Source organism: Lycorma delicatula, chromosome 4, assembly GCF_047948215.1.
Source record: "Lycorma delicatula isolate Av1 chromosome 4, ASM4794821v1, whole genome shotgun sequence".
NCBI lineage: Eukaryota > Metazoa > Arthropoda > Insecta > Hemiptera > Fulgoridae > Lycorma > Lycorma delicatula.
Window position 1 is genome coordinate 100,015,749 of NC_134458.1, and position 25,570 is coordinate 100,041,318.

General features: G+C 29.4%; 1 protein-coding gene across 1 annotated transcript in view; it reads right to left on the minus strand.

Moving 5' to 3' along the window:
- Window positions 1–25,570, minus strand: part of sdk (sidekick cell adhesion molecule) — a 297,836-nt gene that overhangs the window by 114,391 nt on the left and 157,875 nt on the right. The window contains exons 5-8 of the mRNA XM_075363797.1: window positions 23,387–23,563; window positions 19,232–19,440; window positions 17,276–17,432; window positions 14,438–14,565 (exon numbers count right to left, since the gene is read on the minus strand). Of these exons, the coding sequence (XP_075219912.1) occupies window positions 14,438–14,565; window positions 17,276–17,432; window positions 19,232–19,440; window positions 23,387–23,563 (671 nt within the window). The remainder of the gene's footprint in view (window positions 1–14,437; window positions 14,566–17,275; window positions 17,433–19,231; window positions 19,441–23,386; window positions 23,564–25,570) is intronic.

Genomic DNA, 25,570 nt, shown 5'->3' on the forward strand with positions numbered 1-25,570 from the left:
ATTATTTAGAAGAACAATCAACAGTGAGTACTACTGTGACACGTTAGAAAATAAAGTGAAACCCCCACTAAGGAAGAAATATCCTTTTGGTTCTCTCTCAAAAGGAGAGTAATTTTCTCTTCTGCATGATAACACCAGTCCCTGTATCGATCAAAAATTTGGTTGGGAGATGTTGCCACATTCAAATTAAAGTCCTGATCTTCCACCACCAATTTTTTTTTGTTCAGTCCTATCAAATAATTTTTACATGGCACAAGTTCAGTAACAATGAGTAGGTCAAGATGCAGTACAAAAATGGGTCAGACAACAAGGTGAACAATTGTTTATTACTAGAATAAGAAAGATGGAAGAAGTGCCTAAATGTAGTCAGGGATTATGTTGAAAAGTAGTGTTATTTTCATTATCACTGAATAAATAATAATTTTTCTATAGTCATTTGTCTTTTTAATTATTGAACATCCTTTTTAATAATTATCTGGATTACCCAAATCTCTGTTCATTCAAATACAGTAAGTCCTGCCCTATCAATTTAGATACATGGGTCATAATAAATAACAATAAAAACTCTTTATTGAATGAAGCCAAATATATTGTAATAATAAATAAATTTACATAGTAATATATTTAAATACCAGTTGATAATAATTAATAACAGGACCAAATATAGATATATGTAAATCACAAACCAAAATGTATTAATTCTAAGGAACAATTAAAAACAAATACCACTAGAAACATTTTAGAAATATTTATACAAACAAACATTTACATTTTACATCTTACATTATTTTTATTCCTCATGCAAGGAATTTCTTTAATTTAATTGTCAAGTAAGCTTTCAGATTAAAAAATCAAAAGTACTGTTCTATAAACAAACTCATTTTAGTTACAATTAAATCCAATAAACTTAACCATATCAATTATTTTTAGACATTTTGATAATATTACAAATAAAAAAACAACATACAAAAAATCTAATATTAAAACAATGTAAAAAAGAGGAAAAAAATTATAACAAACAGTAATCATTGATAACATATAGTAGATGTGAGAAAAATATAAGTGTACAATTAAACTAACAAGGCAGCCAGTGTTGGTCTGGCTGTATTGTAGCTGAATCCTAAACTCTATAATAATTAAATTTCAGTTTGATCATGAGAGAAAAAGCATCCTGAAAGATTGATTATTAGGAACCCCAGATTTATTTTCTTTTACTTTGAGATTGTAGAGCTGATATCTTAATAAGAACCATCAAGCCCATTTAAAATCAGGCAGATGATCTAATCTGGTCTCAAGCCAACATTCCTGAAAGTGATCAATTGAATTCCAAATAAGGACTATACCACAAGCTTTTGAATCTACATAAAAACAACAACAATTTTAGTAGATTTAAAATAAACTATTAATAAATTCTTGCAAACAGATGTAATATTCTTCATTTTTGATAGGTCTAAGCAATTTCTAGTCATTGATATGCAAACAGTTATTTTTATATGTTTACATGCTCTAATAATTCAAAAAATATTTTTTTTTGCATCTAACTTAAACAAATTAGATTAATATGAAGTAAATTTACGCACAAACTAAAATTATTTAAGTTATGCTTATGAAAAATATCTTTTATGGGAAATTTAATTCATGTTAGAACCCAAAAAGGACTTAAAATCCGTTATGACAAATGAATTGATGCTTTGATTATATAAAATTAACTTGTTGATTATGTATATCTGGTAAAGATCAGTAAGATTTAAGGATATCTGATTTAGTTGGATTTTTTTCCATCTGATTTTAGATGGAGCTGTTTCCTTCCCAAGGTTCACCAAGCCAAGATACAATTAGGCAGCAAATGTTACTACAAAACATATGATTTATGTTCATTTAAATTACAATTATATGATCAAAAATTTTCTTCTACAAATTTTTTTGTTAACATGTTGGTATACAAGTAACAATCTCCTGTAAATTTAGAATAATTTCTGTTTATATTTTCTTATATATATTACAAATTACAGTATAGGCAATGATTGGATTGTAATACTTAGTGAAAGTGCAAATAAAACTAAATGTGGTGTGACAATAAAATACAAACAAACAGTGATAGGTGATTAACTGTAGATACTATAATTAGAATAATAAATTAATAAATAATAACAACTAGGGGTAACTATATACAAATTGAATAATAAGGTAAATTTAATGAAATATAATTCAAACTGGTAAAACTAACTGATCAAATGTACACAAAGTTTTAATAATTTATAGTTAACTAATCTTTATCCTAACATGCACATATAATCTCTGGTCTGTATTGTTTTTGTCTTTCAAATACTGACTTTATATAATGCTCCACACAAACCATGAATGATTCAGAATATTTTTTGGCCAATACTTTATTTATTTAAGTACATTTTCGTTTCATTCTTTATTAAGATATTTTTATAAAATTTTATCCTTTTAAATCAACTCTCATGACTGGGTCTACGGACCCCAGTTGAAATAGGCAACTAGTCCGTAGACCCGGACTAGTTGCCTATTTCAACTTTGTTCCTGTGATTTTTATTTACCTATCTAATTCATCCAAACATTATAAAAAGAATCAAATTAATTTATAAAATTTTTTAAAAGTATGTACAAAATATGAAAATTATATTTTTTGTTTTTTAGCTTCCAATGTTGAAAAAAGTAGTTTGGAAATTTCTTACTTGGCCCTGTAATTTTTTCTCTATAAAAATTAGCTGTCAATAATTTATTATAATTTTAAATTTTAAAAAATTTCACAAAGTATATTCAGAAATTTTAAGTAAGTTTTAAAATGTATTAATGGCAATTTAATTTTAATTACAATTGGCTCTGAGTATTATTCAAATTAGTTATGGTTGGGACTATATTTGAGACTTCATTTTTACAAAAGTAAAAAGTTTAGTAAAATAAAAATTTATTAAACACATGCTAAAAAGTAATTCTCCTGGTATACAAATAAGGATTACATTTTCAAAATCATTCAATTTATGAATCTATTGTTTTTAAGCAAACTAAATGATTATGACTAACAATTATAAAATTAATAAGATCTTTCTTTGATGAACAATTTCTTAAATTGATTACATACATAACTATAAAAAAATTTCTTCTAAAAAAATTCTAAGTAGTTTGGCTTCACATCAATATTATATAGAAAATCACTTTTTTTAAATTATTTCAAGAGTGGTTTATTATAAAAAAAAAAATTATGGGATGTAATTTTATATATATATATATATATATATATATATATATATATATATATATATATATTTATTCCTTAATTCTACATGTAGTATAAACTCACCTAAATTTGTTGCTTCTATTAGCTAAATCTGCGAGTTATATCACTTTTTATATTTTTGAAAAAAGTGTTTTTCTTTTTAAAATACGTATTTGAAAAAACAATTAACATGTATATCCATAATATTTGAATGAAAAATACAGTAAATATAAAGGGCTTAAGAAACTCAAGACTCCTAACATTTATATCAAATGCACAGAGCAGGTTGGTCAACATATATATATTCTTATTCGTTGTACCATTGAATTATTTTATTTTATATATTATATTCATGAAAAGCTTCTTCTATAGTTATTAAAATATGTTTTTTTTTGCAATTTTAGGATGAAAATTAGAACTGATATGTAGCAATGTATACATATCTAGGATGCCTCCTGACAATAAGTTGTCAATCATGTGTGGAAACTAAACTTTACCAATAGGTTGTGTGAGGCCAATTCCAAGCTACATATGTAAAATATTTTAGCTTATAATTCTTTTTATTTATTCAAATATCCATTGACTATGGTGTGCAAACAACATTCTATTTTAACATACAGATTAGAATGAAGTAGATTATTTTTGATAATAACAGAAATACTTAATAAATATAAAAATTATTAACTAATTTTGACAGAAACAATACAAGCCTGATAATATAAATCAATCACTATTAAGAAAAAAACATTATTATAAAATACAAAAGAATAAAGAAGTAAACTTAAAAAATTGAATAGATTGATATAACCAATTTCTATGTAGAAAAGGGTGGTATAGAAAAATTGCCTAAAGTTATAAAATAAAAAAAAAGGCTACAATGAAAAATATGTATATAATATTTTTCAGTTGTGAAAAAAAAACTATAAATAATACAATAATATATTGAAAATAATATAGAAGCAACAATTTAGTAGAAAAAAATTATTACAGATGCCAAAAATAAGTTGGCAATAATATGATGCAAACTTTATCAGACAAAACCTTAAATTTTACTACCAGTACTGACCAAGAAGGTTACAATCCAATAAAGGTCAATTAATAAAATTTGGTTGAGCCTGAAGCTAAAGGCTTAAGGAGGATTAATTGAATAGTTTATGTTAATTAAAAATTATAATCACCTATTGTGATCTTGACCCACTTAATTTTTGTATACCAATAAATATTTAATTTCTTTGATGATATATAAAGCTGGAGTACAATAGGTCCTCTCTAGCACACAGAGAGTTTTCCTTAAACTAACATTAACAACTGAAAGAAACTAAGCTTATCAAGAACTTTAAAAAACATGACATTGCAATTTACCATCTTTGCTCAAGGACAATAACTTACTCCTTTTTTCATTCATTACAATTCAATAAATATTGTTTCAATTAAATATACAAATTATATTAAATTTATGCAGATAATTCAAGAAGAACCATGTAACAATAACTTTTTTGCATGCAAACAAAAATTAGGAGAAGAAAAAACCTGTGACAGTGAAGTAACCTTACTGAAGTGACAGTGAAAATATAATCAGTGACAGTAGAGCATAAGAATGGTGCTGGGGATTTGGTGGTAGCTGTATTAGTTTATAAATTAGAAACAATGAACTAAATGCTGATTTCTATGGCAGAGTGGTAGTGTCTCTGTCTTTCATCTAGAGGTCCCAGGTTTGAATCCCGGTCAGACATGGCATTTTCAATATGTTACAAAAAATTCAATTTTCATATTTCCATGCACAAGATTTAAGCTTATGAGGTGAAGTCATCAAGCAAAAAAAAAGGTGAATTTAAGACCAATCAAAATAAAATTTTATTCTCAATCAGTACTATTATTCTTTAGATAACTAATAGTCAATTATCATTTGATAAATTTTAATCTGTTTTACTGTGGTAATAACTTCATAGAATAAGGTTAATTAATAAAAGAATTCATTGATCAACAAGATGAAATGCGAATAAAACTTAATTTTGAAAAATGTGTAAAGAGTAATTGTGGCATACCACTAGCAGCACCATTGGAGAGAAACTGCACTATACATCTAAAAAGATCTAAAAACCAGTTTTACTTTTTTTTTTTAAAGAAACCAAAAAATCTATAAATGATACATACTGTTAAAGATCGTTTAATCAATTTGCATCCAAAAACTATTAAATTTGAAAACCAATTCCCCAAATAACAATATAACATTACTTTACTTGAGTAACTTATTAGATGATATTAACTACATATTTATGTGGTTAACATAAGTTAGACTGGTGTTAGGAAAACACTGTTAAATGATAAAAACTTTATCACTATTATAATCAGGAGTATTAAATTCCTACTTTACTCCTATACAATTAAACTTCTTTGGAAATCAGATCCAGAAAAATGTTAAAATTGTAACCTTCTCAGCTGATTTATAAATTTAAAATTCTTAAAAAATAAAATAAAAGTTTGAAAAACTACTATAGGGATAAAAAGTGTAACAAGCACAAACTGTGTTTAATGCAACAAGATATTATCTTACAATCATAATGCCTTCTATGAAGGTCAGTCTGACGAAGACGAAAAACATTTTCACTCACCCAACGAGCATACCTTAATTGTAATACAGGAGAATCAGAACCTTCTGTTAATAAAATGAAATAGAATGTTGAAATTGAAACAAAAAAAATCACAATGATATAAGGATAATAATGATATTATAAGGATTTGAATCAAGATTAATTATACAAACACATAAGATATAATTATAAAAATATCTTGACAGTACAAGTAAAATTATACATAACTAAATTTACAGTTTATGACAGTAACAAACTAAGTAGGATGGCTAGGTCTGTTTAATTTTGGTGTATTTTTAATGAAATGCCATTATTATGAATAGTGCCTTTACATTTACAGAAACTATCCTTGCATAACCAAAATTATGGCAAAATCTTTTGTAAGCATGGTTCAGTTTACAGAATTAGAGATACTTACAATGCATGATCAGTATTCAAGATACGCCAGATGTAGGTTTTATGAAATAAGATGTACATACAAAGGAAACTAAGACAAATGTATAATATGATAAAACAGATCATCACAGGAGGTTCCAAGTTAGTGCATATTTAGACAGGTCTCAACTGTACTGTAGCCACTGTCTCAGTGTCATTTGCTTTTTAGCTGTGTTAGTTAAAAGAGGTAGTGATGTTGTCATGGTCGAAAACTGAATACTGGACAATTTTGCATGTGTTTAAGAGTTGATTAGTGTTTAGAGGATTCCTGTGCTTGGAGAGGATTATCTTCATTGTATAGCAATATTTACAGGTGCAGAAAAACTGAAATAAGAAATTTTGGCCTTGAGGATGTTTCAAGATCAGGTTGACCATCTTCATCTGTGACTGAGGGAAACATTGCTGCAGTACAAAAAATGTTCAAGACAGGCAGGTGTGTGACCTAGGCCTACCATCAGTAAACCTTTGGGTGCTGCATAACTTAACCGATGATCAGATGGCATGTTGTGTTTCATGGTACCGTGAAATACTGAAAATATTTGAAAATGGGAAATCTCTCTATGTGAACAGTATTATGACAGGTGACAAAACTTGGCTGTTCTATTATGACTTCTACTATTATGGCTGTTTGAAAATCCAGATCAGTAAAGAAGAGAATGGTGACCCTATCTTTTAGTGTGAGAAAAGTTTGAGTGAGATGTGTTGGAAACTCAGAAGACAGTTACAGAAAAGTTGTATAACACGGAATACCTGCCTAAAGTTGTCAAAGCTCTCAAGAAGCTCTGCCTAAACTCAAGGATGGACACATGGTATCTTACCCATAATAATGCTCCTATGCACACTGTTCCAAGTATTTGGCCAGGACTGGAATAAAATGGAGGACTCTCCATAACCTCACTTCATGTGACTTTGTGCTGTATTCCAGGTGAAGAATACACTGAACGAGATGTATTTTATGAGTGATGATGATCTTCTAAGGAATTTGGATGATAAGTGTGCCCAGATCTCTGATGAAATATAGCAGGGTTTCTTTGAAGATTGGTTGCGAAGGATGGAGAAGTGTATAATGTGTGACAAAAATAATTTTGAAAAATTATAAAAGCAACATCGTACTGGAAAACTTTCCTAAAGCCCTTTGTATCTTATTTCATAAAACCATATTTGGTATTTATTCATTATACGAGTGTAGTAGCTTTGAAATTTCTCTATTTGGAAGCAAATACATTAAAAAAGGATAATTTACCTATTACTCTTGCATAAGTAATAAATTTATCTTACTTTAGCATATGCAGCAATTCATTGTGTTTTATTTAATAATATGAGATAGCTTTTTAAAAAGTCCCTGTAATCAGCTCCTTCTGTTTAAAAATATAATTATTAATGGGAAATTATTATTTCATAAGCACGCAGTCTACAGGATATCACAGTATAATCAGTTTCATATTTTTTTGCCTCTTTTTATTCAACATTACTGACATTGTTTAATTAACAGTAGCTATGTATTCATTAAATATATTTACTGTTCAAATACAGTAAAGCAGTAAAGTAGATACAGAGTAGCTGGACCGAAGGTGCAACCATATCGGAGAGGTATCTGTTGAGAGCCAGACTAAGGAATGATTCCTAAAATAGTGCAGCAGCTCTTTCAGCAGTTGTTAAGGGTGTAAATCAGGACGATTTAAACGGCCATATCAACATCATTCAGTCCTCTGAGTACTGCGCAGCTGAAAGCAATGGAAAACTACAGCTGCTTTTTTTCCAAGAAAATATAGCTCTTTGCATTTTCATACAGCAATGATGGAGGCGCCTTCCTTGGTAAAATATTCTGGAGGTAAACTACTCCCCAGTTCGCATCTCCGGGTAGGGACTACTAAGGAAGGGGGCACCAGAAAATTAAAAAATAATATTCTACGAGTCGGAGCGTGGAATGTTAGAAGTTTAAAAAAGGTTGGTAGGTTAGAAAATTTAAAGAGGGAAATGGATAAGATAAATGTAGATGTAGTAGGAATTAGTGATGTTCAGTGGGAAGAGGAAAACGTCGTTTGGTCAGGTGATTTTAGAATAATTAATTCAGCTTCAAATAATGGGCAGGCAGGAGTAGGTTTTGTAATGAACAAGAAGATAGGGAAGAGAGTAGACTATTTCAAAATCCATAGCAATAGAATCATTGTAATAAGGATAAAATCAAAACCTAAACTGACAACGATTGTTATTGTCTACATGCCTACAAGCGCCCATAATGATGATGAGGTAGAGTGTGTTTATGAAGAAGTTGACAAAGCAATTAAACACATAAAAGGAGATGAAAATTTAATAATAGTTGGAGATTGGAATGCAAGCATTGGAAAAGGCAAGGAAGGAAATATAGTGGGTGAATATGGGCTGGGCAAAATGAATGAAAGAAGGGACCGACTTATAGAGTTTTGCACAAATTATAATTTAGTAATTGCCAACACCCAGTTTAAAAATAATAATAGAAGAATATACACTTGGAAAAAGCCAGGCGATACTGCAAGGTATCAGATAGATTATATCATGGTTAAGCAAAGATTTAGAAATAAATTCGTTGACTGCAAAACTTACCCTGGAGCAGACATTGAATAATATAGTGATAATGAAATGTAGATTGGGGTTTAAAAACCTGAAGCAAAGGTGTCAGATGAATCGGTGGAATTCAGAGAAGCTTGAGGAAGAGGAGGTAAAGAAGATTTTTGAGGAGGACATTGCAAGAGGTCTGAGTAAAAAAGATAAGGTAGAAAATATAGAAGAAGAATGGAAGAATGTTAAAAAGGAAATTCTTAAATCAGCAGAAGTGAACTTAGGCGGAACAAAGAGAACTGGTAGAAAACCTTGGGTTTCAGACGATATATTGCAGCTGATGGATGAACGTAGAAAATATAAAAATGTTAGTGATGAAGAAAGTAAAAGAAACTATCAACAATTAAGAAATACTATAAACAGGAAGTGCAAACTAGCGAAAGAAGAGTGGATTAAAGAAAAGTGTTCAGAAGTGGAAAGAGAAGTGAACATTAGTAAAATAGACGGAGCATACAGGAAAGTTAAGGAAAATTTTGGGGTACATAAATTAAAATCCAATAATGTGATAAACAAAGATGGTACACCGATTTATAATACGAAAGGTAAAGTTGATAGGTGGATGGAATATATTGAACAGTTATACAGAGGAAATGAATTAGAAAATGGTGTTATCGAGGAAGAAGAGGAAGTTGAAGAGGATGAAAGTGGAGAAACAATGCTGAGATCTGAATTTAAGAGAGCATTAAAAGATTTTAATGGCAGAAAGGCTCCTGGAATAGACAGAATACCTGTAGAATTACTGCGCAGTGCAGATGAGGATGCGATTGATAGGTTATACAAACTGGTGTGTAATATTTATGAAAAAGGGGAAGTTCCATCAGACTTCAAAAAAAGTGTTATAGTCATGATACCAAAGAAAGCAGGAGCAGATAAATGTGAAGAATACAGAACAATTAGTTTAACTAGTCATGCATAAAAAATCTTAACTAGACTTCTATACAGAAGAATTGAGAGGAGAGTGGAAGAAGTGTTAAGAGAAGACCAATTTGGTTTCAGAAAAGTATAGCGACAAGGGAAGCAATTTTAGGTCTCAGATTAATAGTAGAAGGAAGATTAAAGAAAAACAAACCAACATACTTGGCATTTATAGACCTTTCTTTCTTTTTCCTGTTTAGCCTCCGGTAACTACCGGTTAGATAATACTTCAGAGTATGAGTGTGAATGAAGTGTAGTCTTGTACATTCTCAGTTCGACCATACCTGAGATGTGTGGTTAATTGAAACCCAACCACCAAAGAACACCAGTATCCACGATCTAGTTTTCAAGTCCGTGTAAAAAAACGCTGGCTTTACCAGGACTTGAACGCTGGAACTCTCGACTTCCAAATCAGCTGATTTGGGAAGACGCGTTCACCACTAGACCAACCCGGTGGGTTGGCATTTATAGACCTAGAAAAGGCATTCGATAACGTATGCTGGAATAAAATGTTCAGTATTTAAAAAAAAAAATTAGGGTTCAAATACAGAAATAGAAGAACAATTGCTAACATTTACAGGAACCAAACAGCAACAGTAATAATTGAAGAACATAAGAAAGAAGCCGTAACAAGAAGGGGAGTCTGACAAGGATGTTCCCTATCCCCGTTACTTTTTAATCTTTACATAAAACAAGCAGTAACAGTACAAGGTGAAAAGATAAAGATGCCATGATTTGCTGATGATATAGTAATTCTAGCTGAGAATAAAAAGGATTTAGAAGAAACAATGAATGGCATGGATGAAGTTCTACACAAGAACTACCGCATGAAAATAAACAAGAACAAAACAAAAGTAATGAAATGTAGTAGAAATAACACAGATGGACCACTGAATGTGAAAATAGGAGGAGAAAAGATTATAGAGGTAGAAGAATTTTGTTATTTGGAAAGTAGAATTACTAAAGAAAAGCAGGAGCAGGACGGAGCAGGAGCAATGTAAAATGCAGAATAGCACAGGCGAAATGAGCCTTCAGTCAGAAATATAATTTGTTTATATCAAAAATTGATTTAAATGTCAGGAAAAGATTTTTGAAAGTATATGTTTGGAGTGTCGCTTTATATGGAAGTGAAACTTAGACGATTGGAGTATCTGAGAAGAAAAGATTAGAACCTTTTGAAATGTGGTGCTATAGGAGAATGTTCAAAATCGGATGGGTGGATAAAGTGATACATGAAGAAGTGTTGCAGCAAATAGATGAAGAAAGAAGCATTTGAAAAAATACAGCTAAAAGAAGAGATAGACTTATAGGCCACATATTAAGGCGTCCTGGAATAGTCGTTTAATATTGGAGGGACAGGTAGAAAGAAAAAATTGTGCAGGCAGGCAATGTTTGGAATATGTAAAACAAATTGTTAGGGATGTAGGATGTAGCGGGTATACTGAAATGAAATGACTAGCACTAGATAGGGAATCATGGAGTGCTGCATCAAACCAGTCAAATGACTGAAGACAAAAAAACTGTTCAAATATCTACCTCGAACAGCATATAAATGTCAATGTCATTTTGCTTAAAAAAAGTTACAGAAATTAATACTGATTTCTGTGATGGTTGTGCTGAAGATGCAAATTAGATTAGATTTTATGAAGATTAGGAGGTCTGGACTTGTCCAGGAAGCTAATTAGTTGTTATTTTGAATATTTTGTTTGACTCCTAACATAAAAAACATTTGCTTTGGATGGTTCCACAAATACACAGGGTTGCTAATTTGCTGAGTTTCAATAAAAAAAAGATTGGCTGTTTGGTCAGCTACTAGAATGTGTCAGAATGAAACAGCAATTGGAATTAGGACAGCTGTTATAATTACCAGGCATTCATCTCAGGAAAAGAAGATAAGAAAGTAAAGGGAAGAGGAAGACATGATCAACCCATAGAGCATTGAAATGAATAATCAGGAAATCCAATAGGAAATCAAATCAGGAAATTTAATAGCTTAATTAGTACAGTTGATCAAGATGTAAATTTTCTGGCTGATAAAATAACAAGAGAAAAGTTATGGTTTTGAACAATTCAAATAAAAGGTCAAACATTGAAATAGAATTATCTCTTTGGACAAAGAAATCTAGTTTAGACAAAAGCCAAATAAAAGTTAAAATTTTCCACTATGTAATTAAAGCGATACAATTCAAACAGTAAAAAAATAAATGCAAATAATAAAAAAGAGTGTGTTGACAGTCTATGGGTTGTGAACTAAAGGAAATGTTCTAAAAAAAAAAATAAACAACTGGGTTCTTTTGTATAGCAGTGTGCTTAGCAAATACATTGATTCTTGTTAGGAAGAAGCTTGTACAACATAATGTAATATTGTAACATCTGAAAGCTGCTGAAACCTCTTTGAAAGTTTATAATATAAAGGAAATATTAAATATTTAATGGTTATGCTTTTATTAAAAAAAAGTATTCTGTGAACTATATCATATACCCTTTTAAATTTATAATTGTATGAAATCAAACAAATAAAAATCAAAAACAGCCCGCACAAGCATTTGGCTGCTAATTTATGGAAGTAAGGACATATTATTTAAGATTTTAAAGGATCCTATTTTATAAAAATAAGGTAAACAATTACATAAGTGACTTTAATTAGGTAAGCATTAATTTATATAATAACTTGCAGTTGATTGTATAGGCGTTCACTAAATGTGATAAATAAAACTTGATAATTCTCAACTAATATTCAACCTGAAAGTACAACAATCCGAAGTCGCATAAATTTAAGTGTGCATAAACTGATTCATTAATTTCTAGCAGATAAATTTTAAAAGAAGCCCATACATTCCTTAATGCATTTTAAATTTACTGTAAACATCTTCAGTATCTTTGTAATCTACCCGTGTAGTTGCTACTCCCTGTTCAAAAAATTGAGAATTGTGATTGAAAAATGTATTTCAAGCTGTAATAAACCTAACCAGCAATGATAACAAAATAAATTTCAATCTGGAAAAGATTTTGTTAGATCCTTTCAAAGGCTACTAAAAAAGGATAAAGTATGTAGAGAGTTGAGAACTATGGAAAAAAAATTTAAATTAATATGAGGCATTTTTCAATGAAAAGTGTGGTTTGAATCTGCCGCCTATATAAAAGATGTAAACAAATGATGCTTGCATACCTCAGTTATTTCAACCAATAATCAGCTGATAGTAACAAAAGTTTTGTCAGTTTGTAATTTGCTTATATTCATCCATTTATAATGAGTGCTACAATTCATGATCCCGTAGAGTATAAAGTACAAGGAGAAATCCACTTTTTGATGGCAAAAAAAAATTTGAAGCTGAAATTCACAGGCAAATTTGTGACGTTTAAATGCTGAATATTATGAATGGTGCTGAGTATTATGAATGGAAGACAGTAGTGCCATACATTTCAAGAAGGTCAAACAAATTTTCAGGATAAATAAGGCTAGTCATCACTGATAACAGATGATTTGCTTGAAAAAGTTGATGAAAACGTTTTAGAAAAATCAATGCTTCACTATGTCACAACTGTCTCTGATCTTTCACAATCTTTATTTATAAAGTTTTGACTGAAAGATTGGGCAAAAATAATAAAACTATAAAATTGTGTTGGTTGAATGTCAAAGATATGAAAAGGCACACACAAGGAAATCCTCTTGCTGTAGTGCATAGATTATACAGCATTAAGAAAATGTAGATGCTGATTGCACTGTTACCAGGATTGAAAACTGGATTTCTTATTTGAGCATAGAGACAAAACAGCAGTTGATGCAATGGTGGCATTTATGATCTCCTAGACCAAAAAAGTTCAATCAAAAATATTCTGTAAAGAAGCTTATGAGAACTGTTTTTTGGGATCAAAAGGGTATCTTGCTTGACAAAAATTTAGTGGTTGCAGAACCACTGTGAATGCCAATACTTATGGCAAAATGTTATAAAATATTAGAAGAACTATAAAAAATAAATGATGAGGGATGCTATCCCGCAGGATTTTGTTTCTGCATGACAATGCCTGGCCACACATGCCAAATCAGATAGTAAGGAAATTGGAAAATCTCCCACAGCTCTGACTTAGCTTCCAGCAATTATTTTCTTATTGTTCAACATAAATAGTGCCTTGCATCACAGAGGTTTGATGATATGATGAATTCAAAAACGACATTACTGCAAGGTTTAAGCCACTGTTGGCAAAATTTCTTGAAGAGGTAATGAAGAAGATAGTGATTCTATGAAAAATTCATTAAAATTGAAGTAGCTATGTAGAAATGTAATAAATAAATGTAGTTTTTATGCTTAAGAAATAAAGTTTGTTCATATTTTTCAGTTTCATTTTTATTTCAAAATGCCCTTACCTTTCAAAAAATTTCTGATTAACAAGTCTAAGCAGGATTTTTTATTAAAAAGGGTTAAATCATAATGTAATTAACGTTAATTCCAAAATATATCCATGAAAAGGGAATTTTAGCATAAGAACACCTAACACTGCACACAATTAAAGAAATTACTCTCTACTGAAGTTAAAAAAATTATATCTTATCATTCTCGCATTATGAAATGACTAGTAATTAAACTATGTTTTAAAGTAAACTGTTATTTTATTTTAGACATATATTATTTATAATATAAAGCATAAAACTTACTTTTAACTTTTAACCAAGTAGTTGTGGAATCTGAGCCAGCTTCATTAGTCGCTAAACACTGAAACATACCAGTATCATCCATCCTCAACTTTTTTATTATTAATGAACCATCCTCCTCAAATGTATACCTAAAAAAAAACAAAAATTAAAGTATGGTTAACAATGAAGCAATAAGAAATCTATGATTAATATTTTTTTATTTTCCCTTATGCCATCAGAAAAAGTCAAGAAGAAAGTCAACCATCCATCTTTCCCATCCATTCCATCTTCCCCCATAAATTCTGATCTGTTCTAAAACTTTTTATATCACTTTGGATCGCTCAAATTCCTTTCCATTTGAGAGATCACCACAATAATGGGATAGCATGGTGGAAGGACTACCTCCTACGGCTCTATTTACTCTCATTCTGTTTCTTTATTACTAGGGTAATTACTGGTAATAAAGTAAAACAGTAATACGAGTCATCTATTTAAACTTGTTTAAATAGGTGAGTACAACTGCTACATCAAAGTGTCTAAAGCAACTGGTAAGGACTGAATTTTTTTAACAGTAGAAAAAGTGAATGCTAGGGACATTCATGATTGTCTAAAAGCAGTTTATGCTGATGAAACTAGAGATCAAAGTACTGCGAGTAGGTAGGTAATAAAATCTTCAGAAGCTAGTAAAGTCAATTTTGAGGATGAACCTTGCAATGGTCTCATCTGTTTCTAAGACTGATGAGAAGCAACAAAAGGAGATGGATGAAATGATTCAAAATGACCGCTGCATCACACAGCAACGCATTGTAACTCAGATAATTATATCAAAAGAATGAATAGAATACATTATTGCACAACTGGGCTACTATAAAATCAGTTCATGCTGGGTACCACATAAATTTTCACAAAAGAACAAACATCAAAAGGAATGTTCTGAACAGCTTCTGAAGTGTTAACAAGATGAGGAAGATGACTTCCTTTAAATATTGTAACAGGAGATGAAACTTGGGTGCATCTTCATGACCCAGAAGAAAAACAACAGAGCATGGAATACTGGAACTATGGTTTGACACAGTTGAAAAAAAGTCAAAACAGGAACCTCTGGAAAAAATTTGTAACAGTGTTCTGGGATTCCAAACATGTGTATGTGACCGACTCTACCTGGAAGCCAAGTCGACTATAAATTCTGAGAAATACATACAGATGTTAAAACACCTTGGGAAGACACTTGTTCGACAATCCATAAATCTTTAACACAATAATGCTCAGCCATACAGATTGTGTGCAATCTCCAAGGCTCTTGTAAAATAGATATTTTAACCTATACCACACACTCTATATTTACCAGATTTGGTACTCTGTTATATTCACTTCTTTCTGCAATCAAAGAGGGCTATTAAAGGTGTTCATTTCACCATGGATGATGAACTGAAGGATGCAGTGGATCAAGAATGACCAATATTTTTAATCGATGGAATGAGAAAACTGGTTCAACATTGGGGAGAAATTTGTATCTGGTTTATGATGACTATGTAGAAAAATAAACGTAAATTTTTGCAGCAAATAAAATGTGCATTTATGTTATACTGTTTCAATTGCAAGTTAAAAAATGTGCATTACACTTCAGCCAACCGTTGTTTATTAACAATGTTAAAAGAAATAATGTAAGTAAAAAAAGTATACATGGCAAGTTTACAATTTTAAATATACTAATTATGATTCTTTCAAAATTTCAGTTTCTATATTCACCATTCCCAGTAAAGTAAAGAAAGATGAATTTAATTTGAAATATTTCAATTACAAAAAAGGGCATTTAACAAGTTCATATTTATTTTACAACCAGTAAAAACAATAATTTGTATTATTGACAAATCAATTAAGTTTTCAGAGATTTTACAATTAAAAAAAAATTATATAGAACTTAAAAAGGATCATCTGTGTAATATGCTTTTTTACTCTAATTTGTGTTAAACAGTAAAAATAGGTATCATGAAATGACTGCTTACTGTACAATTACATAAAACTATTTTTAAACTGCTGATCATTTCAATTTATAAATAACTAGGATTTATCAAAAAAGATATAAAATGTCATCCTATATCTTGTTTTTTTATCATAAAATATGATGGTTACTGTAATAACATTTCCTTTATAAGGCAAATTAATTCCATGGCAGTCATTTATTAACATTTAGTTGAGCTGGACAGCTGTTAAGCCTCATGTCTCTTTTTCTTCTTATTCATTTGTAAAAGTAAATAAATACATAAATTGTCTCTTTCTTCTTATTCATTTGTAAGAGTAAATTTGCTTATATTCAGCTGGCCTATGTTACCAGATGATATTTTATAGTAACAACGTATCTAATTTATTGTATTGTTCAGTCTTCATTTACACTTCACATTATCACCATGTATATACTCATCAACTCATAGCATATTCAACAATGTAATATTTTATAATGTAAAATTTAAAGATTATATTAAATTATATTTATCGTTGCTGAACAATGACCTATTATTAATTTGAATTATGAACCAGCGAAATTAAGTTATAGAATTAGTACGCTTTTCTTTTCTTTTTTTTTTTACCTCTGGGTCCGCAGTTAAGCAATTCATTCCACAGAGGATGAGATGAATGTTTTGTAGTGTGTGTGAAAAATGCCATGCCTGACTGGGATTTGAACCCAGACCTCTGGGTGAAAGGCCAAGAAGATGCTACCACTTGCACCACGGGCACCGGCAGAATTAGTACACCTAACTGAGGTATTAAACCAAGGCGGTTATTGATTTGAATAACAGCTTTAATATAAAAACTTTAAAGTAAATAATATAAAAAGTCTTAATAAATAAATATACTTACCTATCTTTATAATTTTGTATTAAGGAAACATCTTTTGCATTTCTTAACCAAGTTATACTTGGGGTTGGAACACCAAAAGCTTCACAAGACAATTTCACCATTGCACCATATTCAGCTAAAGTCTCAGGACGCAATATACCCGCAAATGATGGAACTTCTACAAAATAAACAGTTATTTTCTATTAAGCCACAGAGCAGCATAAATATTTCTTTAAAATGTTTAAGAATATTTAGATCAAATGCAGTAATTTATTAAAAACGTTTTCTAAAAATTTTGTTCTTAGGTTGTATCACTCAACAAACAAAACTAGTTTGTTTCTCTGGGAACCAAACCTTACACATATGCAGAACTCAAATTAACAGAAAAAATGTTCATCAAAATTATTTAAAATTTTTCTTGCCTGAATTCTTTTCTTCCTGAAATCCTCTAAATCACAAAAAAATGTCCACCTCTTTGGGGGAAGAAATCCCATTCTCAATTTCAAAAACATTTCTCTCAAAATGATATACAATTCTATTTTCTTTCTTTATTTACTAAAAATATTTTTCTAGAAGTGCATTACAATAATAAAAATTAAACAATTTTTAGGAGAAACAAAGCAATAATCAACTGTATGGGTGTACCAAGATGAACCGAATCCAACAAAAGTAGTTCATTCGCAAAGAAATTCCAAGAAAATGATTGCTTGTTTCTTTGGTTATACTGAACATGTAGCAACCACTTCTTTGGAGAATTGAAAAACAGTTAATTCTGAATGGTATACAACAATTTTTTTGCCAGAAGTTATCAATGAAATCAGGAAAAACAACTGAAAACATCACATCACTCTTCATCATGACAATGCCAGCTCTCACACAGCACGTCAAACAATTGATTATTTGACAGAGAAAAACTTTGAATTAATGTTTCATTGCTTGTATTCATTTCCGATTTGATTTATTTCCTAACAACTACTTTTTGTTCCTGAATATCAAACAAAAATGATTGGACAGTGATTTTCATCACCTCAAGAAGCAGTTGAATCCTTCCAAAACAATGTTTTTGAGGTACCTCAAAAACATGGTTTTGCAAATTCCAAGTGGAAAAATGTTTTTTGAATTGGTTAAAATGTATGCAAAAGTATATAAATCTTAAAGGTAAATAAATATTTTGAGAAACAATAAAATGATTTGTACCAAAAAATCTGTTTTCTTTCACTGTTTTCATAAAAACTTAAAAGATGATTCTTGTATAACTTTCTTTTCATTCAGCAAACATTTGTTTACAATAAAATCTATTTTGTAAGTCTACCTTACCAGTAATACATAATTCCAAACAAATAATTATATTTATTGTTTGTTAAAAAGAGAATTTTATATTCTCAACAATTATATTTATTATTTTATGTGCAATATTACTACAATATTTATAAAAATTTGCTAATATAATATTGGTTGCTTGACTAACTGAACTGTCAAGATGACAGATAAGTGATTACCAATGTTATACTTAAAATACAATGTAGTAAGTATACCAGGAAGTACAGTAACAAAATACTGGAAGAGTAAAAAAATAAAGGTAATAATAATTTGTATGGTATAATGATGACAGTGAACTGCATTCTTTACAATTTGGTGGTTCAGCAGTACTTAAAACCTTTTAGGAGTAAAATCATGGAAGTAAAGTAATGCGCCAATGGCTAAAACCATAGAAGTTTAATATAAGCAGTGAGAATACTAGAAGGGTCAGAAAAACTGAAAAGAATTAACCAAAGCACAAATATGATAGAGAAGGAAATGAAAATAATCACACATTAAGGAAAATTACATACAGCAATATTATTGGTGACACGGTTCTGTTGTAACGGTAAAACACCTTATTATAGTAATATAAAAGAGCTTAGTAACTGTAAACTAAAAATAAGGTATATTTTTAAAATAATAAAAGTTGATAAAGAAAAATACTAAAATTCTTACCAAGAACAACTATATTGGCATCAGCAGATACAGTAGGAAAGCCACCAGTTCTCAATCTAGCTTGACATGAATATTTACCGGTGTGAGTTAAATTTGCATTCAACAGTGATAATGTTCTATTCCAAGGATCATTAAAATTGTGATTGATACCAGTATTCTCAAGTGGTATGCCATCTTTCATCCATAATGTTTCTAGCTCGTGCAGTGGCCTGCCACAATACAAAATAAATATATGTAAAAATACAAAAGAATATATTAATATAATCTTCAATGAGGAACTAATTTTTTCTAAAGATACAAATAAAACAATTATAAAATCAACACAACTAAATCTTTCATTTTAATAAGTAGCAATTGTCTGATGAGTCATCATACTAAAGTTTTCTATCCAATACTTCAAATCAACAAAAAAATAATATTATGTGCTTCTCTTTTGACCCATCTCATTCATTATTTGTCACTGTAGTTTACTTTTAAATGATTGAAAAATATTCAAATATAGTGGACAGATTAAGCAAAAAATTGTTATCTTAATAATAAGAAATGAAAACTGACATCTGATCCAACTCACAAATGAAAATAAATAAAATGGAACTAGCCTATCAACCAACAAAAAATATATATATAAAAAAAATTATTTCTTTTTAGCACAATTTAGACACTATAACACAACCATTAAACCAGAATACTTATAAGCTGTGGAAACAATGGTAGTCAAACATTTGTAATTGGAAAAATAATTAAAAAATAAAGGTCAATTTTAAGAAAGATTTTATGACCTAAATGTAGTATAATCAAAATATCTTAAAATCAACTGAAGAAATTTATCAGAAATTTAAAAAAAGTAGAAATACGTACTCTATAACAAAAATAAGATTAGGCTTTTACAGACACTTAAACAAATGGAAGAAACAGATTAACAAAAAGAATCTTTAATTATCATTCTAAATTAAAAATTAACTGGTTCTTAATTAAATAACTAGTTTCAAGAAATTGAAAAATATCTGGAGGCTAAAATGTTAAAGAAAAAATTATAGATGAAATACTTTCAGAAAGAAAATAACAAATTTCAAGAGCTTTTAGGAAAAACCAAAGGAAAAAAGGGGAGGAAAATTATCACAAAAAAAGACAAAGTTAGTCAAAGGTTGAAAGAGTAATGATTGAAAAGGAAATAAAGTACAAAGTAAAGTTGTTCTTTGAAATGTGATCTTTAGATGGTCCAAATATTAAAAAAATAAATAAATTAAAAAAAGAAGAATTCATATGCAAAAATAAATAATTATATGTAATTAAATAAATAATTTTGCAGGGGGGTCTGAAGGAGGATTAAAACACTCCTTAGGAAGGGGCTATTTGTCTTGTTTGGTAGTCTATGTAGAAAGTCCTTTTCTCGCCATTTTCCTATATGTTTGATCCCTTCCTCCTCTGAGAGCTTTGGAGGGTTTAACTGTGTGCACTGGATCTGAGCTACAATTGTACGGAATGAAAAGTTATACATACTTAGTATATTTGTCTCATTTGTGAAAGGCAATTTTGCTTAAGAACCTATCCTGAGGGTTTTCTTTCCAACTGGTGAAAAAAATCCTAGCTAAAGTTAAGCTGCTTCTTGGAAAAACAGCGATTCTTAATACATAAGGGTACACACATGTATTACATACATAATACACTGTTTTAGCTAAAAATTCTGAAAACAAATAGGCATAGAAGTATAACCTGTTAGTTAGAATTATAGCTAGCATATTTCTGATCAGCAGTTACAAAGTTGATCTGTGATATAAACTATGGTTAAATAAAATTACACATGAAGCTGGCCAAAAATCCACAAAAGTTTGGAAAATCTTAACTTCCTCAGCCCATAGTCACAGTATCTTGGACCCACTACAATGTTTTTCATTTTATAAATTTGCAGTTGAATCTGATTTAAATATATTATAACAAAATAAACTACTTAAGAATATTTCATTAAACTCAATAGTTATACTTTAACAGTTTTGAAATTGATTACAATTTATTTTAAGGTCAAAGTTACATTATTATGAATAAAATATTATTGCGAAAAGTTGGATCCTGTTTTTTGCATGCAGAACTTAATTAAAAGTTGTATCATTCATTTGTAGAGTAAAACAAAATGCAATTGAAGGTAAATCACTTCATACTTAATTTTTTTTTTAATTCAACTTTGTTCATTTTTATTGTCCTTTTTCTTTAACAAATAAACAATTTACAAAAAACACAAGTAACAATTTATAACTATAGTAATTTTTCTCTTTCATCAAACAACTCATGATACTCTAGTTTGTTTCTTAACAGAATATCTGAATGCAGTGTCCACAACCACTAACTAATGTAACCAAAAAAATGTGAAACGATTCACTTTATCAAACCTAAATGGCAAATTACATCCAATAACGCCACCTTCATCATGATCATCATGCCCATGTTCCTCTCATAATTAATACTTAATTTAGTTCCACATAAACCAATCCATTGAAACATGTTACATGTAGATAGATGTCAACAAAATAAAAACTTAAAGAAAAAGAAAAAACTACACATACTTGAATAACTTAAAATGTATAAATGCAAAAAACAATAATCTAAGTTAACAAATACTATTTAAATCATACACATTCTTGAAACACATTATATACAATAAAAAATCATAATCCAACCCAGTACAATAAAACTTAATGCTTCTAGTGGCATTCCCTAGAAGAACTTAATTTGGAAAGAAATCTAGCTCAGAATGAAGTAGTTTTATAATTTCTTCTTTGAATAAGAAATACTGGAATAAACTGAATATTATTCTGTATATTTTAAATGTAATATGATGTAGATACTGAATCTCAAGTTATACATTTTTTATGCATAATATAATTTTCTATGTGTGATTTATATATTATAATCTTTTTGATGAATTGGTAAAAGATAAATTATAAATTAAAAAATTCCTAAACTCATATTAAATAATTTCAAAATTTTCAAACCCCTCCTCATAATCTGACAAAAATTATATATATATATATATATATATATATATATATATATAATATTTTTTGTTACTTGTATTAAATAATTAACACATCTTTTTATTATTTCACTACTGGGATAATTTACAAACCCCCCCTAATTAATTAATTAAGAAATACTTTTTACATCCCTTAATACTAAGTGCGCATGATTGATGTAATCAGCATTTTGTAATCATTAGGATTCTATTAGTGGTATTGTCTCAATGTTAGCTGAGCTGTCATTTATAAATAACATACATTTTAATCTCCTATCAAAGATCTATATGCTATGTCCATGCTCACAGATACAGTACAATTCTAAAAGAATATAATTAAGTACCAAAAACAAAGAAAAAAACACACAAAAGATGCAAAACTGAAAAAACTGATTGTTTTTAATTTATTATAGAATTTATTAATTTTAAAACAATATGGTATAGTATATGAAGAACAATGGGTATCAATATGAAATTATGGAAGCTACATATAGCTGGCCTGAAATAATGACCAAGAGATTAAAGGTGAGAATAAATTGGTTAGGACATGTGAAAAAGGTGAGTGATGCAAGAAGTATGAAGACAAGACATATAAAAAATCATTGAGGAAGGAGGCTAGGAATCACTTAAGAAGAAGATGGATTGAAGATTTGAAGTGTGACCTCACAGCTTGGAAGAGAAAAGTGGCTAATAGATAGAAGTGAAGCGACATTATTTTGGTTGCTTGGTTATGCTGAGGTTTAAATGAGTATGTTTATTAATCTTACGTGAAAACAATTGTGGTAGCCAAATCAAGTTTTCAAGGGTAATACAAAACATAAATGTGGCATACATAATTAATTTGAATAAAGTTTTTAACAATATAAATTACATTATCAGTACCTTATAAAAAAATCATGGGACTGGTTTAGTAACAACCATAATCATCAGCAATCATTCACAGAATATATCAGTACACATAATAAAAAGAGAAAATGCTTGTTTGAGCCAGCCAGGAACTGAACTAAAAATCAACTGATCTATAAGCAAAACAATTTAATTATGATCCACTAATTTCTAATTATACTCTTATCAAAATGCTAAACATCATGGTTTTGAGCATTAAATAGAATTATTACTAATTACTGAAAAAAAAATTAATTACTGACCAGGCATTAACAATGCACTGTATGTCGGTGACAAGTTGTCCTTTAATAATATGCATATCTAATGGTCTGACAACTATTTGTGGTGCAATTTCTGTTCCAGTATCACTTCCTTTAACATTAACACGTATATAAGCACTATTTTCTTCTTTACCAAGTTGTGTATTGGTCGCTCTTGCTCTATAAAAATAAAAAATAACATCACATAAATTAATACAATCATAAATATTTAAACAGAATAACACTCTTAAATTAGCGTATTGAAATTTATATGGATAAATCCACAATTGCCATTTACACAGCAGAATTTTATAAATAATTATAAATTCTTCCAGATTAACTCATTTTTTTCTTTGCACTTTTATAAGTATTACTACTTAAAAAGAGTGTTGAATTTCACATAAACACAAAACAAACTATTTCATAGCCAATTGATAAAGTAGATATCAGGTCCTGTTAAGACAATTGGATGTTTTCAAAAAATCTCAAATAAATCAGGAAGAACCACTCTGGAAATTTAACATTATGAAGTAAAAATAAACAAGAACAAAACAAAAGTAATGAAATGCAGAAGAAATAACAAAGATGGACCGCTGAATGTGAAAATAGGAGGAGAAAAGATTATGGAGGTAGAAGAATTTTGTTATTTGGGAAGTAGAATTATTAAAGATGGACGAAGCAGGAGTGATATAAAATGCCGAATAGCACAAGCGAAACGAGCCTTCAGTAAGAAATATAATTTGTTTACATCAAAAATTAATTTAAATGTCAGGAAAAGATTTTTGAAAGTATATGTTTGGAGTGTCGCTTTATATGGAAGTGAAACTTGGACAATCGTAGTATCTGAGAAGAAAAGATTAGAAGCTTTTGAAATGTGGTGCTACAGGAGAATGTTAAAAATCAGATGGATGGATAAATTGACAAATGAAGCGGTATTGTGGCAAATAGATGAAGAAAGAAGCATTTGGAAAAATATAGTTAAAAGAAGAGACAGACTTATAGGCCACATACTAAGGCATCCTGGAATAGTCGCTTTAATATTGGAAGGGCAGGTAGAAGGAAAAAATTGTGTAGGCAGGCCACGTTTGGAATATGTAAAACAAATTGTTAGGGATGTAGGATGTAGAGGATATACTGAAATGAAACGACTAGCACTAGATAGGGAATCTTGGAGAGCTGCATCAAACCAGTCAAATGACTGAAGACAAAAAAAAAAAAAGAAGTAAAAATAAATAATACTTTTCAGATATAATAAATTCTGTCACTTAAATCTATGTTATGTAACTACTACACTGCTATGAAGCCAACACATCAAATTTAAAAGCTTGCCCTTGAGAGTTACTTATTGCATAATTGGTATTAAATACTATTTTCTTTGAACAAATAATGATGTTTTGTTTTGTTTTATTAATTCAATTTACATTGATTTATGTTCAGTGATTGTAACAGTGATATTTGTTTTTTTATTCATATTATTGGGTGATATAAATGATAGTTTCTCATGTCAATTAACATCATTTCTGTCATTTCCTGATTTTATAACCTATGATTTTTTAAATATGTACTGCAATGATGTAATTTAAAATAATTAATATTACCGGAATCAGATTTTTCATGTAAGTTTTTTGCTTACATTTATTTTTAATTTTTTTCCAGTAATATTTTTACAAGTTGTTTTTAATGAAAAATTAGAACAGGTGTTTTAAAAATAAAGAACTTCACACCTAACCATGCAAAATGTAAATAATTTATGTTTTAAAAAAGAGAGATACAACACTTTTGACTAAGAAAATTAATAAAGAAACATTTACAAATATGTAATGAAATAATTAATTTGATTTGTAGCATATGAAGATTAAAATTTTAATAAAGAAAGAAAAGTCTACCTAAGTCTAACATACATTATTATGCTGGCCTCCACGGCATCTCGACCTATCATTCGGAGGTACCAGGTTTGAATCCCGGTCAGGGATGCCATTTTCACACATTACTTGTCATTCATCTCTTCCTCTGAAGCAATGCCTAACAGTGGTCCCAGAGGTTAAAAAAAAAGATATCATCCAGCGTTCTGCCTAGTGGAGTGCCTAGTGGTTCTGCCTAGTTCTCCCTTACGCCATTGCTGTCTCCATCCATTTCTGTTCCAAGCCTTTCTTTTCATCTTGTAGTTTCCAATCTTCACCTCATCTT